This window comes from Haliotis cracherodii, unplaced genomic scaffold (assembly GCF_022045235.1).
Source record: "Haliotis cracherodii isolate W230 unplaced genomic scaffold, xgHalCrac1.p SCAF_2, whole genome shotgun sequence".
NCBI lineage: Eukaryota > Metazoa > Mollusca > Gastropoda > Lepetellida > Haliotidae > Haliotis > Haliotis cracherodii.
Genome location: NW_027266275.1, coordinates 54,562,332 through 54,583,551, shown reverse-complemented (window position 1 = coordinate 54,583,551; position 21,220 = coordinate 54,562,332). Strand labels below are relative to the sequence as shown.

Genomic DNA, 21,220 nt, shown 5'->3' with positions numbered 1-21,220 from the left:
CTCAACACACGGAATGATTTCACGAAGGTAAGAGGACGTTGTTGATATATTAGTGTATATTCCAACGCATGGTACAGGGTTCAATGTTTTTTCCTATCCTCGTTTAGTAATTAGCATATATTAAATTTATATGAAACTAGAAGTGGTATATAAGGTCAGAGGCTGAGGAGGCGAGGTGAGGTGAGGTGAGGTGAGGTAGGGTGAGGTGGGATGGAATGAGATGAGGTGTGTTGGGGTGAGGCCATGCGACTTGCGTGTCCGACTTGCGGTGTTTTATTTCATAATATATAGAAGGGTTGGTGCAGTGTAGTGTAAGCAACGATGACAGCTTGACTGACATTCCCTGTGGAAATGTGACGTTTTTCACCTCCGTTATTAAGATGTTGAATACTCTCCCTGAGTCCCGAACCTAGTTGTCTAGGGCGCCACGATTCGCTGTGCAGAGTTGTGTCCCTTGGGCACGTCAGAAACCTATGATTGTGGGTTCGAATCTCTGTTCGCCCCGATTTCTAATTTTGTCAGCACCATACCCGTACTCGTGGGTTTCACCGAAGTGGTAAACGTCTGAGACATGCATCACTTCGGGCTTTCCTCACACATTAAGCTGACACGCCGTGATGTAACCGGAATACTGTTAAAAGCGGCGCTAAACCCAACTCACTCACTCACTCTGATAAATCCCAAATTCCATTGAATATCAAATTGAGATCAGTTGGTGTGTCTTCGATTATACTGCTTATGTTTATAAGTAAAATATCTCTTTCTTCATTGAACAAGTCAAAGAAAATATGATTTGCATGTTTACATTTACTTCCACATAAACATTCAGCTCTGTCTTTGATTCCTAGTCTACGTAAATCATAATTTAACTGAGTAACCTTATATCTTAGATTATTATGTATAATATCTAAGTCCAAAGAAAAAGTAGGCCATGGGCTAATTTTGACTTATCAGTGTCTTAAAATGTTGATAGTAAATTAGACTGGAAAACAGAATCATATGAAGGTTTTAGTCTTAGTCCGAATTTCTAAGGGTATACTAGTATGTATTTTTGGAAGATACCGAATGAGGTAAAATATATTTTACGTAAGTTGAGGCTAAGTTGTTATATATTTTGTATAAAAGTCAAAGTTTAAGGTTTCGTGACCTACTACATTCTTACAAAGGTTCCAAATCAGTTTCGAAATATTATGATGATCGCGGTGTGACTTTTTTAGTCAGTTAACGCTCTTGCCTCAGTAAGATGCAGTTTATCATGGATACGCAATGCAGACACTGTATACTCCAAGCCAACCGGTCCTTGTGTATCCTCTTAATGCATAGCGCCAGGCATGATAACAACAAGTACCATATTTTAACGTCTTTTGGGACGGCCCAGCCAAGGGATGGAAGCACCACCTCCTCGAGCAGACGCTCTATTCGGATGTGAAAATTGAAATAGACACATGCATTAATTATGGTGAAGTTAGTATGCATGTATCTTTTTTGTGATGTGTCACAAAGTCCAACAAAATTTAATGTCACCGCCTTAGCTTTCGAAATATGATACTAATGCTTAAGTCTATTTTATCATTACGTACACCAATAACAGTGACTGTAATCTTTTAGCAAAGACTGTGGATTGGTTACTTTGATATCACAAGCTGTAACACTTTCTGAGTGAGTTACATGTAACGCCTCCCTGCACAGAAGCAGTAACATCACGGGGCGTCAGCTATTTGTGGGAGTACAACGAGAGTGAAACCTGAAAATGACACAGCGAAAGAGGGGGTGGTGAGTTTTTTTATCTTTACCAATAGTTTTTTTTGTGGGGGCTGGGGGTGTCGTGTGGGATGGGGAATGGGTGTCATAAAAATAACACAGTTCCATTTTTTCAAATAAAACATAATACATTTGTTTATTATTAACGGACTGCTCATTTAATATTGGTGTGTGTGTGGGTGGCGCCTCTCTGTCTGTCTGTCTGTCTGTCTCCTTTAATAAGGGGGGGGGGGGGGGGGGGCAGTGGTTTAAGGCGCCGCGATTCGCTGTGCTGAGTAGCGTCCCGTTGGCACGTCAGAAACCTATGATTGTGAATTCGAATCCCGGCTCGCCCCGATTATGTTTCTAGGTTTGTCAGCACCATGCCCGTGCTCGTGAAGTCGCCGAAGAGGTTAACGTCTGAGACCTGCATCACTTTGGGCTTTCCTCCCACATGAAGCTGACACGCCGCGACATAACTGGAATAATGTTAAAAGCGGCGTTAACACCAACTCACTCACTCACTCACTCACTCACTCACTCACTCACTCACTGTAATAAGGGGTTAAATATATCGTATGAAAATCCTCAAAGGATGATAAAGTAGTTAAAATGAGTTATGTCATCTTGTCCTGACGATAATCTTTGGGGTTAAGTGATGTCAATTATTATAACCTATTTAATGTTCGCTCAATTTGCCTTTACCAGTGAGTATGCAAACTTGGAAAAACAACGCAATCATGTTTGATCACCACTGTACAGTTAGCATGCGAGTGCCCATGACTGCGCATCTGGAAAGAATATTACCACCAATGCTATTTTCTTTCTTTGTGTTTCTGAGCGGATTGATATAAAGTACTCTTTTTATGTCGACAACTAACGATGTTACAGTTCGATGAGGGGTTAATTTCAATTGCCGCTGTAAACAGGGTCCATCTGTCCTATTTTAAGGCGGACACCTCTGAACCGGGTTACAGTGCTACCATACACTGTAATTCAAAACGCCTACACGGTATGGGGAGTCCTTACCACACCTCATCCTTCACATGACAACACTACACAGTGTCATATGCCATCTTCCCGAGGCAAGGGCGTTAACTGACTATAAAAGTCCAGTTTCCACCCTTGCCGAACTAGGCTGGAATTCCTGACTTTTGACTAGACTAACGAGTCTATGCATAGTCCAATCCAAATCGCGTAACGAATTAGACATCCGGTTCGTAAACAACATGGATTTCAACGTGCAGGTTTGGCAAAGCATGTGTTACCTGGATAGAGAGACAGACAATTTCCAAAACAAGGTTTAAACAAGGTGATCAAGTGATATAATTTACTTGCGGGGTAAGACTCGACTTATTACAATATCTTGACTGGGCGCCGCCATTTTGTTTGAAGCAAGTGCATGTGATATGAGAGATGGAATCTGATTGGTCAATAGGGGGATATAGAAGGGACATAACTCGCAATGGCAACTAGTGGCGCTACGAGCGAGTTTGGAAATTCCAGCCTAGTTCGGCAAGTGTGGAAAAGTCAGGTAAAGCGTTGCCTCGTGAAGATGGTCATATGTCTGCCATGTAGTTTATGATGCCTTTCAAAACAGGGAGGAAGTCTCAGAATAAAACACTATCTTATACGGCATCTCCAGGGGGATTTCGCGACTGCATGTGCATTGGGGTACATTAGGGTCCATTCAAATTACAATTTAGTTCGGTTCCAAATTCATTTCTGAGTAATTAAATCTACATGGAACCTAGCTCACCATGACAATAAAGCCACAAAGCCCTTTCCAAGAGGATCGTCTGGTCCGGACTCGGTTATTTACAGACCGCATCCATATAGCTGGAATATTGCTGAGTGCTGCATTAACAACAAACAAACAATGAGAAGGTCAATATTTCTGCACGCTCAGGTAAAGGCGAATGTGGGATTGGCGTGGTATCTTCCTTCAACGGTAAACCGAGAATTGAACGAATACAAAAGAAAGCATACACTTGAAAATTGGATTTGACCAAACAATTACAAACGACACCAGGCTGAAAAATAGTCACCTGTACTGTTTGTTATGATCCATGTGATATCGCCTGTGATACCCGTATCAAGTACGTAACCATCGTATAACCGTTACTTGTTTGTTTACGACATGGGTACAATGTGTGAAGCCCATTTCTGGTGTCCCCCGCCGAGATAGTGCTCGAATAATGCTAAAAGCGGCGTAAAACCATACTCACTCACTCACTCACTCACCCACTCACTTGTTTGTTTAATCTAACCACCAAATGCGTATATATTTTCTTTTACTCGGAGATTTATTATCACAGATCCAGATCCCCGATGGTCGATTTGTCCGTCAATGACCGTTTGTATCCGTTGGCTTTATGCTACCGAGACACCAACCCGCTGTGTGATCACAGTATTTGTTTTCGAGGAGTATATCGATCACAATAAATATTTCAATGTTGACCTTACACTGGTTTGGTTGACATTCAATGTTGACGTCAAGGAAATAGTGTCCCCAGCCTATCTGGGGACAGGATGGATACACGACATGGAGAAATGGGTTCATACATGCAAACGGGTCACAAATGAAATCTTTTTCAGAAGCAGTCCTGAACAATCTTTGAAGATTCGTGTTTTCCAACATTACGATCTCTTTAAATATTTTCAATTCCCCATCGTAAGAACGTGATTTGTATACAACCAACACATATATTTATGCTAACACTTCTAATAATTACACACTGTTCTTTAGATAATTCGTTTCCGTTTAAAGTATTTCTTTCTTGGAGAGAAAGTTACAATTTTATTATTTCCTATTTGCAAAGTTATTATTCGGTTCATTAAATGTTTTCAGTTTTTTTGTGTGGACAGGGAAACTTATTCCAGATGATTACTGCTTGAGGGTGGTGGGGTAGCCTTGTGGTTAAAGCGTTCGCTCGTCACGCCGAAGATATTGCTGGAATAGTGCTAAAAAGAGGCGTAAAACCATACTCACTCACTGCTGGGAACACTGACATAAATACAAATATATACATATATACATTCATCTATACGGACATTTACTTATCTGGATAGTGGGAACACAACCTCCACCATTAACGGGATTAGACTGGACTAGATAATTACTGGATAATATTTATCTTTTTTTTTGTTCCAGTCTGATGATATTGCCTTATTGTCGACTGAGGAAGCACATGGTATGTGTGCTATTTCTGACGTCATGCATGATGCTGTCCTATGTCCTTCAACAGTTCATTCAGCAGCAGTACCAGATAGACGAGGAAGAAATTGTTTTTGAAGAACCCTTAACCTTCCCTGCCAGAACGCGGTCAACAAGACCCTACCTATCCCCCATCCTGCAAGGGATGTCTATTAACCCTAAAGCATGGATGCTTAACTGGACATGTGTGAATGATATAAAATTTGGCAGTGATGAAGACTACTTCCATGGAACAAAACAGTCTAAGCCATCCGGCGAGAAGTTTATTTTCAAAGGGGAACGTATGTGTGATAAACGATCGCCATTCCTATTAGTCGCGGTGCCATCGTTGCCTGGTAACCGTGAAACACGTGATTTGATTCGTAGAACATGGGGGAGTGTCTCTCGGACGCAATCTTGGCCAATCAGAATAGTGAACGCAGAGGTCAAGGTCATTTTTCTGTTAGGCAGGTATTCAACTGATAAAGAGTATTTAGAAGTACAGCGAGAATCTCAAGCCCACCAGGACATTGTCATGGGGGACTTTGTGGACAGTTATCGAAATCTCAGCAGAAAAATTCTCGCTTCTCTTGCTTGGATGCATGAATTTTGTCCAGGGACTCATTATATTTTAAAGTGTGACGAGGACACGTTTGTGAACATCCCGCTGCTTGTCGACTTCTTGCTGATTCACGAGCCAATGTTTAACTACAGTGTCATCGGGTACGTTTACGGAAAATCCCGAGTGTTGAGGTCGGGCAAATGGAAGGTGGACACCAATGCGTACCCAATGAACGTTTATCCCATCTACGTATCGGGGAACGCGTACGTTATATCCCGTGACCTTGCCCTTCGGATCCTGCATGCGTCATGGCGCTTGCCGTACATTTCGGTAGAGGATGCTTACATCACAGGAATCCTGACGAGAGCAGCTGGCGGAAGACATGTTCACTCCAAACTCTTTACTCGCCTGATGGACAAGAGACCTAAACCGTGTGATTTTCTCGGAGACAAGAAGTTAGCCAACACAGGGGCATCCAGGATATATACCGATGCCATATGGGCAGCATATACTAATAACAAATGTTGAATGAGAGAGAGAGAGAGAGAGAGAGAGAGAGAGAGAGAGAGAGAGAGAGAGAGAGAGAGAGAGAGAGACTTAGTTTGTTGCTTAACGCCTCGTCAGCAATCTTGCAGTTATTCGCGGGGAGATTTTGAACGTGAATGGGAAGAAAAAACAATTAAATATCGACCCTTTTCAAGAGTTACCCACCGTGATAATGCTGGAATATTGCTCAAATCGGCTGACTAATATATTCAGTCACTCATTCAGCTGTACTCTTTGAAACGTGATCTCGGTCCACACGAGGAGGAATCCATTTCAGACTACTTATATTCACGTGATTATCTCGAAAAACTTAAGTACTGGTAAAAATGTCTGCTGGGCATGCTGAACGTTCTTTCAGAGAAACAACGTGTCTTGAAGGGGCATTTAAAAATATTTTGTCTCTAACATAATTCCCAGCCACAAAATGGTCAGTCATTGAACACTAATGTGCCCGTTTGCACAAAGTGATTGTAATCTTAGTCTATTTTGTACTATCCGAGTTTCGATTGTCGTAGCGCTAAAATGTAAACCCTGCCAGAGCTTTGAAAATATAGCGGAATAAGTACACCAGGGCCCTGTTCCACAAAGCGATCGTAGCGCTGAGATGATCGTAACTCCCATACTTTATCACAGGCTTACGATAGTCGTAGCGCTAGGACCGATTTGTGGAACGGGGCCCTGGCTCTACATGCAGTTCCACAACAGCGCCAGAATTAACTTTACAACTCGAAAAGCATAGAACGTCTGGGTTGCTAATGTTAATGAGATTTAGAAATTGAAAGCAAACCGTGGATGGAAACGAATGTACTTTGCCTACATATGTACAGTGCGTGTTCATGTGGTTATACAAAAAACGTGATCATTTTTCGAATTGTAGAACATTTTTTTATCTCTGTCTTCAGTCCGGTGCCCAATGTCTGTGGTTCATTGAAAATCTGTTAAAACTTCCTCTTAACACCCACCATCTAACTTATCAGCATGCTTGAGTTGAGGGGCCGACGATGGCCGAGTAGTCAAAGATACCGTAATTCGCTTAGTAGGATTGCGTCCTTTAGACGTTCACGGATCAGGTGATCGTGGTCTGGGTTCCAAGTTTCCATCCCGTTTTGGTTCAACAGATCTGCCACTACTCTTAGGTTTCACCACACGGGCAGTTGGCCAAAATCAACCTTCTTCAGCGACACGCCGTGATAAAACTAAAAAAACGGTCTTAATCCCAAAAATCTCACTTATCAGTGTTTATATTAATCCAGCTTCATCTGTAATATTTTTTCTGCTAAGCAAATTCACAGAAACGCTTAAAAAACTAGTAACAGCGACAACAACAACAACAACGAAAAGATCATCGTTGGTTGGTTGGTTGGTTGGTTGGTTGGTATGTTGTTTAAAGCCGCACTCCTGCTATATGACGGCGGTCTGTAAATAATCAAGTCTAGACCAGACAATCCAGTCATTGACATGGCAGTGACATGTTTGGGTATTTACTGATCCTGTTGAAACTAATAAAAACCATGTGCATCCATTCAAGGAAATAAAGTTATCTTTGGAATTGTGAAAATGTTTGAAAATGTTTGTAATTTTGCCTATGAAAGAAGTGTTTTTCTTAAGTTTTTGACACTGAAATATATCCTATGATTATGTATTGTTCATATATTTCAGGTTTATTAGAGTGTAGAGAGATAGCATCAGTACATTTATATGACTGAAAAAGATTACTTAGTATTAAACAACGTGCTCCCAATGTGATGGTTTAGGGTGAATGTCGAAGCATACCTTCGCATGATACATGAGCGTCATAAAATATAAGTTAAAATTGTTAAAAATGCATGGCTTAACGCTGCTTTAAGCAATATTCCAGCCATATCACGGCGGGAGACACCAGAAATGGGCTTCACACATTGTACCCATGTCGGGAAACGAACCCGGGTCTTCGGCGTGACGAGGGAATACTTTAACTACTAGGCTACCCCCTCCTAGAAAGTAGACTGCCTAGTATTTTTGCAACATGACGCTGGTTTATGAAACTAAATGGAACTAAATATTGGACATATAAACTGAAGTACAAAATAAAGTACACGTCTTGACTTTTTCTCTATAAATCAAAAACAACAAAACGTTTTCAGCTCATATCAGTTGTGTTAAATACCCGATCTTTTAAGAGTTGTTCATGCCAAAATCAAACGCTCTAGTTTTAGTGTAACAATCCTGAGCTGAGTCCTACGCACACAGGGTATGAAAACAGACTGGAATCACGACACTGTCTCTGAGAGGCAACAGGTCATCACACTTTCTGGTATGGCCTCTATTGGCATTGACGCAAGCGTGTTCCCATCTTCCCATGGACATCGTAAGCCGCCGGATGGCATCATTGGGGATCCGTCTCTACTCGTCCTGTAGAGCCTGATTCATCTGCTGGACGTTGGCAGGCTGTTGTTGTCGACGTCGGAGTTGTCTCCCCAGATGCTTCCAGAGATAAATGGAGTCTGTGCAGGTACTAGTCTTGACGTAGGGTGGTCACTCGTGGTCTTCCACTTCTGGGACGATCAGATGTCTGCTTACTTTGTCTGACAAGTTTTATTGTGGTCTGCGTGCCTTGTAGAACCAAAGGTTCTGGCAAGATGGCTGTTCAAAGCCCCCATCTGCGTCATACTGAGGGAACCGGTGAAGATCCGTGGTAGAATAGGTCTTCAGCAACCCATGCTTGGCGTAAGAGACGACTAACGGGATCGGGTGGTCAGGCTCGCTGACTTGGTTGATGCATGTCATCGTATCCCAATAGCGTGAATCGATGCTCACTTGGTTGTCTGGTCCAGACTCGATTATTTACAGACCGCCGTCATGTAGCTGGCATATTGCTGAGTGCGGTGTTAAACAACAAACAAACAAACATACCGCCGGATGTCATAAAAAGTGCTGGAGAGCATTCTTATTAGTGTTCTGGGGACACAAACACGGTGCACGATGTTGTGTTTGATTCGTCTCTTTTACATAGCTTTCCAAAATACTCGACAGTAACATTTTGAAAATAACCATAAAATATATGTTGTGTTTTATTACTTCAGTTAAGTGTTAAGTGTTTACTTTTAAATGTAGTTATTGATAAATAAATGATAGAACAGACTCTGACAGATGTGTACTTTTTATAAATGAAGATCTGAGGTTTTTTAATCTCACAATATATAATGCTGAATACTATTTTTCGAATGTAATCAGGGGAACGTAGAATATCTCTGGCGCAATCCAGACATCGCGCACATCGATTATAGACTGAAATTGGCAGACACATAAATATACCTAGAGATTTAAGATTATGCTCTCCTTGTTTTTTGAACGAGGATGAAGATGAATATATTTTTGTTTAGTTTGCTGCGAATATAATGAAAAAAAAAACAAAGAAAAATATGGAGCGGCAATATTATGTACATCCAAATAAAGATTACCTTCATTACTGTCATGTACAAACATCACGATAACTTGTAACCTTTCCTTGTTCTTATATCCTGCTATGTCATAAAGAAATTCACATGTGAAGATCAAATGCCCTTCTTTTCAGCGTAACAAATTGCATGTTTTGTAGCATGGGCCTACAAAATACCAAACTGAAATCACAGCTGCACTTCTTCAGATCTATCTGTAGCTTCTAGTAACCGAAAAGGTATACCCAGAGACATTGATGTGTTCTTACAATCAGTAATATGTATTTTCCTTACGTTGTAGACCCGTGAAGATCCGGGGTAGAATAGGTCTTCAGCAACCCATGCTTGTCATAAAAGGCGGCGATGCTTGTCGCAAGAGGCGATTAACGAGAACGGGTGGTCAGGCTCGCTGACTTGGTTGATACATGTCATCGTGTTCCAATTCCCTAGATCCATGCTCAGGATGTCAATCACTGGATTGTCTAGTCCAGACTCGATTATTTACAAACCGCCTTCATACAGCTGGAATATTGCGGCGTTAATCAACAAACAAACAATGTTATGGTCGACATTTCTGCAGGCTCAGATATAGGTTTCTGCGGATGTGGGATTGGCGTGGTATCTTCGTTCAACGGTAAGCCAAGAATTGCACGAAGGCTGGAATATTGCTGAGTGCGGCGTTAAAAAATAAACAAACAAACAAACAAAAAAGTAGTTCATCATTGTAAACTCTACACACGCATCTGCATTATTTAGGTTACGTACTAAGAGCTTGAGATCTTGAAGTATTTCTGAAATAAACTTATCACATATCAGATATCACATACTCAACTAGATATGTGAGGCATATCATTAGCTTTTGAAGTGTACAAAACACGTTTTGCTTTTTCGGAGTATCATACACGCTTTACACACAAAATCATCTACTTTCGCGCTGTCCCGACTCTAACGTTTAAGACACACATGAAGTGTCGTAAAATGACTTCGCCGTTCTGATACATAAAGTAGACACAGTTTATGGATAACAACTTGTTTATTTACTGTTAAGGAGACGTTTCGGTATAGATCCTTATACCGTTGTCATACAACTCTTGGTTGACAACGGTAAAAGGATCGATACCGAAACGTTGCCTTTACAGGAATTAAAGGAGTTGTTACCCATAAACTGTGTCTACTTTGTCATCCGTCAACTTCTAAGTAATGCCTAAAGTATCAAACAATTTCTACTAATACATGTTGTCGTTTCCTCGTGTCATGGTGTTGCTGAGGTACTACCGGAAATGATAGAAAAAAAACTCGTTGCTGTCAAAACAAGATAGGGTATTTCACAGACAGATGCTATTGAAATAGAGTAATGATGATAGATAACCTACCGATCTACCCACCTGTGGTTTGAAGTATTTCACTGACAAGGAGTCTTGTGGACAATTTTACAGGAGAAAAATTCGATCCAGATATATTGTTAAGTCCATTAGGGGAAGTCTGAATTCCGTTGTGATCATAATAATATTAATGAAGTCATTATAATTCACAAAACGCAAGTCAATTGGACAAAATTCAAATCATCTTGGAAAATAATGAAATGACAGTGCATATTGCACAACAACCATTTATTAGTTTAGATATGGGGTATTACTAAGCTGCACAAGCTCTGGGGAATTCATACCAACAAATCTACGGTATGATAAACAAAACGAAGAAGGACCGTCTCCAAAAAAGGACATTACTACAACTATGATAATGAGCAGAAGGAACCCTCGACTTATAGTATTTTTCGGGGGTATATTAAAGACACAATCAATGTTTCCCGGACTACATTAATTATTGCTGTCGACGTCATACCCTGCACGTGGCGATGACCGATCATTTTTCAGGGGAAAATCTTCCATCCTGTCTGTGAGATCACATATTCTCCGCACCATTTATAACTATCACAGTCAGTGCTTCTAGATCATTTGAAACCTGGGGATCATTCCACAGACTACACGTGTCTACCGTCAGATGGATGAAAAGCACCCATGGTACCATCAGGTAATGGTGATCGTTTCAATGTTTTGCACGCCGGAACACATGATCTTGAGTTTATTGATGGATCAGAGCTAGGTTTCGAGGCGAAAAGAAAAACTGGTGATTATTATTAGGAAATGAATGTTCATATACTGGTTGGAACTTCAGCAAACTGCACAATCTAAATATCCTCAGCGTCATTGTCATGGATAACACCAGTATTCATAACGCCCGGAAACCAGATACTGTTGCGCCAACCATGAGTAGTCTGAAGGCGACCATGCAGGAATATGTGACATCTTATAATAACGACTTGAGACCATCTGTAACGAAAATTTGCCTGAATAAGAAACCAGTAAAGTACAAGACAAATGTCCTGCCACAACAAGGTAACGTTGTCTTACGTACGACAGTACCCTATTGAGCTATTGAGCTTATCGAAACTGGCTGCAAAGGGTTCTCCGCAACACATAACACAACATTCAAATGACAGCGGGTTGGTCAACGTAGCCTGTGCTTGAATTACACCATAGGTACGGCAAATAGCTGAAGATCACGTTCTTGAAATAGAGGTGAGGTGAGGTGAAATGGGGTTTAACGTCGCGTCCAAGATTATTGCACTTATATAGCGACGTGCATGTACTTGTGTGTGTTTGTGTGGCTGCTTGTACTAGTCCGGACTGATGCCGATTTATAGTGCTAGCTATAGCTCACTGAGATACCATGCCGCAGTTTAACATGAATATCCCACTCAGACGCAGTATACTGACTCCGAGCCGACAAGTCCTTGTTTTAGCCCCTTAATGCCGAGCGCCAGACAGGGTAACAACAAGTACCATCTTTAAACGTCTTTTGGTATGACTCGGCCGGGGATCGAACCCCGGACCTTCCGCTCTCCGGGCGGACGCTCTACCACTAGACCACGGAGGCGGTCCCTTGAAAAAGAACGTCAGTACCGCCAACGAGACGGCTGTTTATATGAGTCTTGTTGCATCAGTTATCATACCATTGGCTGATAGTACAGAATCAGATACGCCAACAGCTGAGTCGGAAGCTGGCCAAAGCAATCATCTTTCGAACAACAAATACTTCTTGATTATAAAAACCCAACCATTCAACACTCATTCCGTTTCATATATTTTAACTATTCCATCATATTTACAAGCAAACATAATGAAGTACATATCTTAATTGCTACCCCAGTCAAAACATATCTCAACAAAGTACAATAACAGCAATATTTTTAAACCAACACAAGTGAATGCACGGGACTCTGTGAGGTCATCACCTCGGGACAGGGGTTAGGTAATTACCTCAGGCTATAGGCCGTTTCATATATGCATGACAACACACGAATATTTGCTAAGTGTATCATCGTTTTACCTGTGAAGGTACCTCTTTAGGCTAATCGCAGTATCAGTAAGGAAATGCTAGATTAGGTAGATTTGCGTTCTTTTGGTATATGCTATTTTAATAGCCATATGATTCGTAATTATTAAATGAACCCAGAAAAAACATTTTATAGCATTTCCAGCAGAACTTTGTTTGTTTATGTTTTTCATCTGTTTGTGTTGTTTTTGCTATTTAAATTATTGTGTTAATATAGAAAGGAGTGTTTCGTTTTCATGGGAAATCTTATTATTTTAGCAATAGAAAAACGTTCCCTGGGTTATTTAGACATGCGCGATAACAATATTTTACAAGTTTGAAGTAAAGTCAGTCAATTAGCTAAGGGGGTTGAGTGAGCTGGTTTAACGAAGCATTTACTAATATCTCATCATATCACGGCGTGTCAGCTTAATGTTTGAAGAAGCCCAATTCATTGCAGGTCGTTGACGTTTTTTGTAAACCAAGCCTCATGACAAGGGAAACTGCAGGATTCGAGCCGACTATAAGCAGATCCTGGCACGGCACAGAGAATTGCATTGCCATCTAGAGGAGAATGAGAGAGAGAGTCATATATTCAACCAGTGAGACTGACCAAATCTTGTATAATTTCAAACATATCGTTAATATGTTGACGGTATCGTTAATTGGATTACACATAATTGTGTTCAAGAGTATACAAATGATGGTATTCAAATTAATCATAATAGCAAACAAAGGATTTTACCGCCGCTTTACAATTTAGTTCATCTTCATGAGGCAAGGGTGTTGACTGTAAAAGTCCAGTTTCCATCCTTGCCGTTTTAATCAAGGTGCTCAAATGATTTGATGCACTTCGCAAGGTAAGACCCATTTTATTACAATATACATTGTAGATGTTGATGATCGAGCAGATCGTCTTGACTGGGTGCCGCCATTTTGTTTGAAGCAAATGCAAGTGATATGAGATATGGATTTGATTGTTTGGTCAATAGGAGGGACATAGAAGGGACATAGCTCTTAACAGGTACTGGTGGCGCTGCGATCGAGCCTGGAAATTCCATCCTTGCTCGGCAAGGGTGGAAACTGGACATCTATAGTCAGTTAACGCACCTGCCTTGGGAAGATGTCCTTGCTCGGCAAGGGTGGAAACTGGACATCTATAGTCAGTTAACGCACCTGCCTTGGGAAGATGTCCTTGCTCGGCAAGGGTGGAAACTGGATATTTATAGTCAGTTAACGCACCTGCCTCGGGAAGATGAGTTTCGTAAAATGTACAAATATGCAAACATATTTCATCCATGTGACAATCATATTACATATGTATCGGATTAAAAAAGGACCCCGGCAACGTACGATGGTGGCTTAAAGGTATTGAGCCTAACCATGATGAATTTAGTTGATGAAGCTGGCTGTTTGACGGAACCAAATTTGGTGAATGCGGAGGACGTTCAATGAGTTACAGTCTTGATTACAGTTGGTTGGTTTGTTGTTTAACGCCGCACTCAGCAATATTCAAGCTATATGAAAGCGGTAAATACTTGATACCGGACCAGACAATCCAGTGATTATTATCATGAGCATCGAACATGTAAAACTAACGCAACTATAGGTCATTATGCAAAATTATTTAGAAATTATATATCAATCATAAAATGGTTTAAGTTGGAGAAATCACTCGGACCTGTTGCTTCCGGAAGTAGAATCAACTCTCCGCTTCCGGGCTCATTCTTTCTCCTTCCGGAATCAAGAGATTCGAGAGATTTCTCCATAATGTATTCAACCAGTAGGATTCCCTTGGAATCCCGGACAAAGAAGCCATCACAATGCAAGCTAATGAAACAGACTTTACCTTCTTCGGCAAAGGAGACGATAGATGTTTCCACTTCTTGTTGTTTTGTCTCTGGTTGATACTGGTGAATCTTAGACTCATATCGCTCCACAAAATTACACGGTTCTGCTTCCACAAGCCGTAAATTCTCCAAAGAGCTTATGAACATGGAGCGTTTCTGATCAGGAGTCGGAAACCTTGGAGGACTTAGCTATGCCCCATTCATTCCACAGAATGTTCTCAACTCAACTCTCAACTGAGAGATGTCTACAGTACTGGCTATATGGCGTGTGGTGTTTGTTTGTTGTTTAACGCATCACTCGGCAATATTCAAGCTATATGACGGCGGTATGTAAATAATGGACCAGAGAATCCAGAGTCTGGACCAGAGAATCCAGTAATTGACATCACGAGCATCGATCCACGCGATTGGGATACGATGACATGCATCAACCAAGTCAGCGAGCCTGACCACCCGATCACGTTAATCGCCTCTTACAAGCATAGTCGCCTTTTAAGGCAAGCATTGGTTGCTGAAGACCTCAACCTAATCTCCACGGGTGTGACGTGTGGTGAGTTGGTGTGTTTGGTTTAAATGCAGACTGTAGGCGTGGAAAGTATTGTCGTTATTACCTGTTATTACCGTTAAGGATGTGCAATTCATCCTTCGAAGTATGCCGCAGAAAGTCGTAAGAGGTGGTTTAAGAGATCGGATGGTCAGGCTCGATGGTGATCAGGTGCTGGTCAGGTGCTGGTCGTGGATTGTTGGTCATAACGTCAATCAAAGTTTTTTCTGGTTCAGATTCTATTATTTACAGGCCGCATACATGTAGCTAGAATAGTGCTGAGTGTGGCAATAAATAACAAACAAACAACAAACACAGGTATCACAGTGTAATATACAATGTTAACGGTAACGTAAAATCGAGAAATATCTCCTTTACCAGCACTATCCGTGAGGATTCTGGGATAGCAGTGGTCCTAAGTGACGACAGGAAAGTGGGTCAGGTGGTCAGGCTTGGTGACTTGGTTCATAGCCCCCAAATCCCCAAAATGATGTTCATGATGTCAGTCACTGGATTGTCTACTCTGGTCGTCATGTAGCTGGTTAGTGCGAAAACAAGCAAACCTAGCAGTGAGAGCTTAGATCGCTTTGTGGAAGGGGGCCGATAACATTTGCAATCAATAAGTGCATTGGAACTTTAATATATGTCAAATTCTGGTTAAAGTATTGATTTCATAAACTAGACAATAGGCTGGCCACAGCTCTACGACCCCCCCACCCCCTCTCTTTCTCTCTCTCTCTCTCTCTCTCTCTCTCTCTCTCTCTCTCTCTCTCTCTCTCTCTCTCTCTCTCTCTAAAACAAGGACTGGTCAGAGTATTGAGTCTACGTGGGGTATCCAAATTAAACTGCGGCACGGTATCTCAGCGGGTAAGCACTGTTTAACCGACATTAGTCCAGACTAATACAAGCAGCCACACACATATACACACACGTGCCTGCATATCGCCGTATAAGTGCAATAATCTTGAAAGCGGCGTTAAACCCCATTTATCTCAACACCTCGAGTTTCGTCTTACTCTCGCTCTTTCTCTCGCCTGACTCACGCTACACGATAACACCGGCTCCCAGATCGACCACTGGGCTACTCAAATGGGAATGCCTATATAGCTGCTTTGGGTGCTGGGAGAGTGAGCGAATGGTTCCCGTGGGTTGTTGCCACATCAACACAGTCATTCATTGTCTGCTATACGTCGGTAAACGTCACTCCACCACACTACGTAATTACAGTAAATGAGACAAATAGTGAAATATGGGATCTGGAAGTTGGAATGGAGATAACCTAATTTCAAATCAGCCTCTCCGGATAGGGGACAGACATTGTCGGACGACGTGTTCGTATATTGACCATAGGAACTACTCACACGCGAGTGTACATGCAGTTTGTGATTAATATATTTGTAAAACATATACGCGTAGAATGATATACAAATATAGATACACCCTGTTAGTCCGATTATTTGGCTTTCCGGATGTTTACTGACACAGGAACAGGGTAACAGCTTGGAATGTCGAATGACACACGTTTTGTTTGTTTGTTGTTTAACGCCACACTAAACAATATTCCAGCTATATGAAGGCGGTCTGTAAATAATAAAGTCTGGGCCAGACAATCCAGTGATACGATGACCATCTTCCCGAGGCAAGGACGTTAACTGGACTTTCATATTCAGTTAACTCCCTTGCCTCGGGAAGATGTACGACGACATGCATCATCTAAGTCAGCGAGACAGACCACCCGATTCCGTTGGTCGCCCCTTACGACACGCATAGTCGCATGTTACGGCAAGCATGGGTTGCTGAAGACCTAGCCTAACCCGCATCTTCACGGGTTTGAATGACATACCAAGTACATTAAGGGACAACTGTTAGGACCGTTGAATGACATACCAAGTACATTAGGGGCAACTCTTAGGACCGTTGAATGACATACCAAGTACATTAAGGGACAACTCTTAGGACCGTTGAATGACATACCAAGTACATTAAGGGACAACTCTTAGGACCGTTGAATGACATACCAAGTACATTAAGGGACAACTCTTAGGACCGTTGAATGACATACCAAGTACATTAAGGGACAACTCTTAGGACCGTTGAATGACATACCAAGTACATTAAGGGACAACTCTTAGGACCGTTGAATGACATACAAAGTACATTAAGGGACAACTCTTAGGACCGTTGAATGACATACCAAGTACATTAAGGGACAACTGTTAGGACCGTTGAATGACATACCAAGTACATTAAGGGACAACTGTTAGGACCGTTGAATGACATACCAAGTACATTAAGGGACAACTGTTAGGACCGTTGAATGACATACCAAGTACATTAAGGGACAACTCTTAGGACCGTTGAATGACATACCAAGTACATTAAGGGACAACTCTTAGGACCGTTGAATGACATACCAAGTACATTAAGGGACAACTCTTAGGACCGTTGAATGACATACCAAGTACATTAAGGGACAACTCTTAGGACCGTTGAATGACATACAAAGTACAATAAGGGACAACTGTTAGGACCGTTGAATGACATACCAAGTACATTAAGGGACAACTGTTAGGACCGTTGAATGACATACCAAGTACATTAAGGGACAACTGTTAGGACCGTCGAATGACATACATTGGACATTGCGGAGCATATTAGATCCCAGACCTCGGGATCTTGAAAGTCATATTTGTTCAACATTTGCTAAGTACAAATATTGTCTCAAGTCTACCAAGATCTTAAGGTCAAATTTTGTCTTATACTTAACATTTACTACGAATGTGTGTGTTTCTTTGCCGAACTTAGCAATGATCCATCTACATATAGATAACAGCGACATTCCAATGATTGACATTATTAACAACGACTCACTCCCGTCGCGCGTCCGTGCGTGCATGTAAGCGCGTGCATGTCTCTTCCTGTACTAGTCCGGACTTATGCCGGTGTTATAGTGCCAGCTCACCCGCCGCATATACTCAGACACAGTATACCGCATCCGAGCTGATCAGTCCTGGGACCATCATGTAACTACTTTTGGTATCCTGCCACCGGGTTTCGAACCACTGCATTCATGGGCTTGTGTAGAGTCCGACACCACACGCATGTGTTCCTCTACAGTCCGACACTGCAAGCATGTGTTCCTCTACAGTCCGACACTGCATCCATGTGTTCCTCTACAGTCCGACACTGCATCGTGGTGTTCCTCTACAGTCCGGCACTGCAAGCATGTGTTACTCTACAGTCCGACACTGCATCGATGTGTTCCTCTACAGTCCGACACTGCATTCATGTGTTCCTCTACAGTCCGACACTGTATTCATGTGTTCCTCTACAGTCCGACACTGCATCGTGGTGTTCCTCTACAGTCCGACACTGCATCCATGTGTTCCTCTACAGTCCGACACTGCATCGTGGTATTCCTCTACAGTCCGACACTGCATCCATGTGTTCCTCTACAGTCCGACACTGCATCCATGTGTTCCTCTACAGTCCGACACTGCATCGTGGTGTTCCTCTACAGTCCGAAACTGCATCCATGTGTTCCTCTACAGTCCGACACTGTATTCATGTGTTCCTCTACAGTCCGACACTGCATCCATGTGTTCCTCTACAGTCCGACACTGCATCCATGAGTTCTTCTACAGTCCGACACTGTATTCGTGTGTTCCTCTACAGTCCGACACTGCATCCACGTGTTCCTCTACAGTCCGACACTGCATCCATGTCTTTCTCTACAGTCCGACACTGCATACATGCGTTTCTCTACAGTCCGACACTGTATTCGTGAGGTCCTCTACAGTCCGACACTTCATTCAACACACAAACACACACACACACACAAACACAAACACAAACACACACACACACACACACACAAAAACCCACACACCTAAACACACAATCACTAACAAACAAACAAACACACACACACACACACACACACACACACACACACACACACACACACACACACACATACACACACACAATATGTGCGATAGCAATACCGAACGTCAATATGGCCTCTAAGTAAGCTCAAAGCCCTCAATCTACTGAGTAAAACTTTGTTTAAAGAAAAAAAAAGAAAAAATGCATTACATGGGTGTTTAGAAATGATTAGGCGCTCTAAAGTGTAGTACAGAAGTGTTAAGCGAGCTGACACGGCAGCTATGATGTTTAAGTGTACACGGTTCTAAAATAATTGCCTCTAAGATTTCATTACGTTTTTTTCTGTGTCAAACATTACTTCAAGGCTACTATAAATACACATGTGCTGCGACCCTTTTAAAAAACAGCATCAAGCATGACTGCAGTGTAAACGTTTTTACTTGTCAAAAACACCAATATGATCAAACTAGCGAATTGACGTAATAGAATTTCTGAGAAAGTATTCGCAAATTGCGTTAAATGAGGTCGGTGTTGGTGCATAACAATATGTTTATGTCGTACATCGTGTTGGGAAGTCAGCAGATTGCGCGTACATTTTTTAGTTAGTTTGTTTGTTTGTTGTTGTGTTGTTTCGGGTTTGTTAGTTTTTTTTGCTTGTTTAACGCCGCATTCAGCAATATCCCAGCTTTATGACGGCACCCTGGACATGTAGTGATTAATATTTCGTCATATAGGTGGAATATTGCTGAATGCTGCGTTAAACAACAAACAAACAAAGAGACGATCGTGTGGTCAGGCAAGGTTACATCACACCCATCAATCAATAACTGTTTCGGGAGAAGCAACTTTTCGGCCCAACCAAGTTGTAGATGGTGGTGGTTTGTTAGAATAGTTCATTAACAGAATTTTAGGAATGACATGCTGGATATTTTGAAGCAATACTGCGCAGTTAAGGCATACACCAAAACCATTTATGACCTTTTTGGCTGAGAGTGAGTGAGTGAGTAAGAGAGTACGCCGCTTTTAGCAATATTCCAGCAATATCACGGCAGGGGACACCAGAAATGGGCTTCACACATTGTACCCATGTCGGGAATCGAGCCCGGGTCTTCGGCGTGACGAGCGAACGCTTTAACCACTCGGCTACCCGACCGCCCCTTTTGGCTGAGAGTACCATTCAACGAAGCGAAATGCCAACAAAGAGCAGATGTTATTTAAAGGAAACGTTATCTGCGACCATAGGATACTATGTGTATACAAATCAGGGTGCCCATTTCCCTTCTTTTTTCCAGTACAGATGGAAGGAGATCAATTATGAATTCTTTGTAATGAAGATCAGACATTTCATTGTTACACCCTTCTTTGTCTTCTTCCGTCCCACCCAAGTCCATAGATTCCATGACACAGACAAAGACTTCTTCATTGTGATATTTATTAGGACTGTTCAGCCTTTTCTTCTTTGTTCGATGACTTTTTGTCATGATCAAGTGGTTGTCGTCTGGTGCAGTTATATTGGATTCAGTTTCATAGCTCTTAGATCTAAAACCAGTTTTACCTGTGTTCGAATCCGGTTCTAGTTGTCTATAGGTCAGTGGGTCACTAGAGTGGCACAGGAACAAATTAATCATGATATGTCTAAAAGTATCCGCATTGTGGACACAGTAATAACATCGAAACATGCAGTATTCCTTGTGAAAGCTGCAAATATGTGGGTTGAATATCAGTGACACTGAATAATAATTGCAACAATAACGAGTGTTATCCCCGCCCTTTCACCAGTCTTACTCTGACGAGGGTAGGCGTTTGTTCCGTTGTAAGCAGTCGCAAATGTAATACCAGCGTTTATAAGTAAATAGATAAAACATACGTTTCTAAACTTATTTGGAGTGATGTTCATGTGGGGATCTATTTGTGAAACATTTCAATAAAAATATTGTATATCTGTTGAGCCCTAGCTGCAGTGATTAACAAGGAAACAGTAGCTGAAATGCGAAAACTGTGAGATTTGCACTCGAAGAAAACTTGATTGCATATATATATCTTCATGTTGTTAGGATACAAATTGTTCTGGTGTATGCTTAAGTGTCGTTTGGGTAACACTTC

At 41.7% G+C, this 21,220-nt stretch overlaps 1 protein-coding gene across 1 annotated transcript; it reads left to right on the top strand.

Annotated features, from left to right (window-relative positions):
• The first annotated feature begins 4,964 nt into the window (after positions 1 to 4,964).
• Positions 4,965 to 6,026, top strand: LOC139467681 (beta-1,3-galactosyltransferase 5-like). Its single transcript, XM_071249198.1, has one exon. The coding sequence runs from the start codon at positions 4,965 to 4,967 to the stop codon at positions 6,024 to 6,026; it is 1,062 nt and encodes a 353-aa protein (XP_071105299.1).
• Positions 6,027 to 21,220: the final 15,194 nt, after the last annotated feature.